Below are 1,539 nucleotides of genomic sequence, written 5' to 3' on the forward strand. Positions count from 1 at the left end.
CGTGGATGCATCTTCCGGCGATGAATGCGCTCTGATTAACAGAGACAAGCTCGGGTAGTTTCGGAGCTAGGCGAAGGGAGAGCACTTTGGCGAAAAGCTTCGCCAGGAGGTGGATGAGGCTGATCGGCCTGTAATCGGCGAGCGAGGACGTGTCCGGCTTCTTGGGCAGCAAGGTGATCAGCGCCTCATTGAGCTTTCCGAAGCCAAGGCCGTTGAGAGCATAGAGCTTGTCGAATGCCTCACAAATATCCTCTTTGATCACGGGCCAAGCGGAGCATAAGAACTCAGCGGTGAACTCAATTGATGCAGGATTACTCTTCGCGTAAGTTTTGTCAATTTTTTTTTACCAAATAACAAAAGGTTTTGCTTTACACACTCCTCCAAGAGAAGCTAATCGATCGAAAGAACAAACTTACACACACACACACACGCTCCTAGCTAGAAGGAAGCTGCGGCCTACAATTTCGTGGCATCGCAAATACAGTATTCATCAAGGGGAAGTCGCCGCCGCCTTGGGTTTGGGGTGCACCTTCTTCTTCATGAGGCCAAAGAATCCTCCCCTGCTGCTCGCACCACCAGCCTCCTTCTTCTCTCCAGCGGCCCCGGCGGCGTCCTTGCTGCTCTTTGCGCTGTCGAGCGCCGCGGCGGCTTCGGCTTGGTCCATGCGCCTCAGCTTCTCCTTGTAGGCGTTCTTGAGCACGTAGGCCTCCACGAAGTCTCCTCCCATCATCGACGCCATGTCTGATCAGCTCCTCCTCTCCTTCTCCTCAACTATTATTGGTGCTGCCGTTGCTTCCTTTGCCTAAGTAAGGTACAAGTAAGTTAGGAGCCTAGCTAGGATGAAGGATGCTTGCAGATGGTTTGGGACTTGTGTAGTTGTGTGGGAGGGTTGAGTTGAGGCGCGTGCCCGGCCGGTCGTTTATATAGACAGGCCAAGGGATGATCAGACTTTAGACTTGGCATGCAAGCTGAATTAATTAAGCGCGGAAAAATCAAAGCAAAAGAAGAAGGATCGAGGCAACTTGGGGCGCACGTACGGGAAAAGGTCACGTCACGCGTGACGTACAAGACCGAGGCTGTATATCTCCACAAAGGCGGCAAGCAAGCGAGCACGCACCGTAGGATTTTTGCCGTAGCGAGGAGAGGCACGTGGGAGATCGGTACGGTACGCATTTGGCCCACTCTTATTGACCATCGATGTCATGAGCGCTCGCATCGTGTGTGGACTGTGGTCGAACAGTCTCCCGGTTGAGCGGTGCCGCGCGACGCAAGACACCACCACTTTTTCCGTTTCCTTCCTTACTGCAGCGCGGGGGGCTAAGAACATCTATAGCCGGACCTTTCAAATTTGTCCCATATGCTCGTGCGGGCTGCCTGGTTAAGTTTTTTCAACCCAGACAGACGTCTCAAACGGCCTCAAACGTTTAAATTGACCGGCATCCATCATATCTAGCCCAAATATAAGACAGATATGGGTGACCTGGGTACACCTGAGCGCGTCCGCCTGACAAGTCCGGACCATCATCGATCCCACGGATG

The 1,539-nt window shown here is 53.1% G+C and overlaps 1 protein-coding gene across 1 annotated transcript; it reads right to left on the bottom strand.

Annotated features, from left to right (window-relative positions):
* Window positions 1-323: 323 nt before the first annotated feature.
* On the bottom strand, window positions 324-909 carry LOC125516043. Its single transcript, XM_048681530.1, has one exon. It carries the CDS (start codon window positions 737-739, stop codon window positions 491-493), a length of 249 nt encoding a protein of 82 aa, XP_048537487.1. The 5' UTR covers window positions 740-909; the 3' UTR covers window positions 324-490.
* Between the last annotated feature and the right edge of the window lie 630 nt (window positions 910-1,539).

The sequence above is a fragment of the Triticum urartu genome, chromosome 6, assembly GCF_003073215.2.
Source record: "Triticum urartu cultivar G1812 chromosome 6, Tu2.1, whole genome shotgun sequence".
Classification (NCBI taxonomy): Eukaryota; Viridiplantae; Streptophyta; class Magnoliopsida; order Poales; family Poaceae; genus Triticum; species Triticum urartu.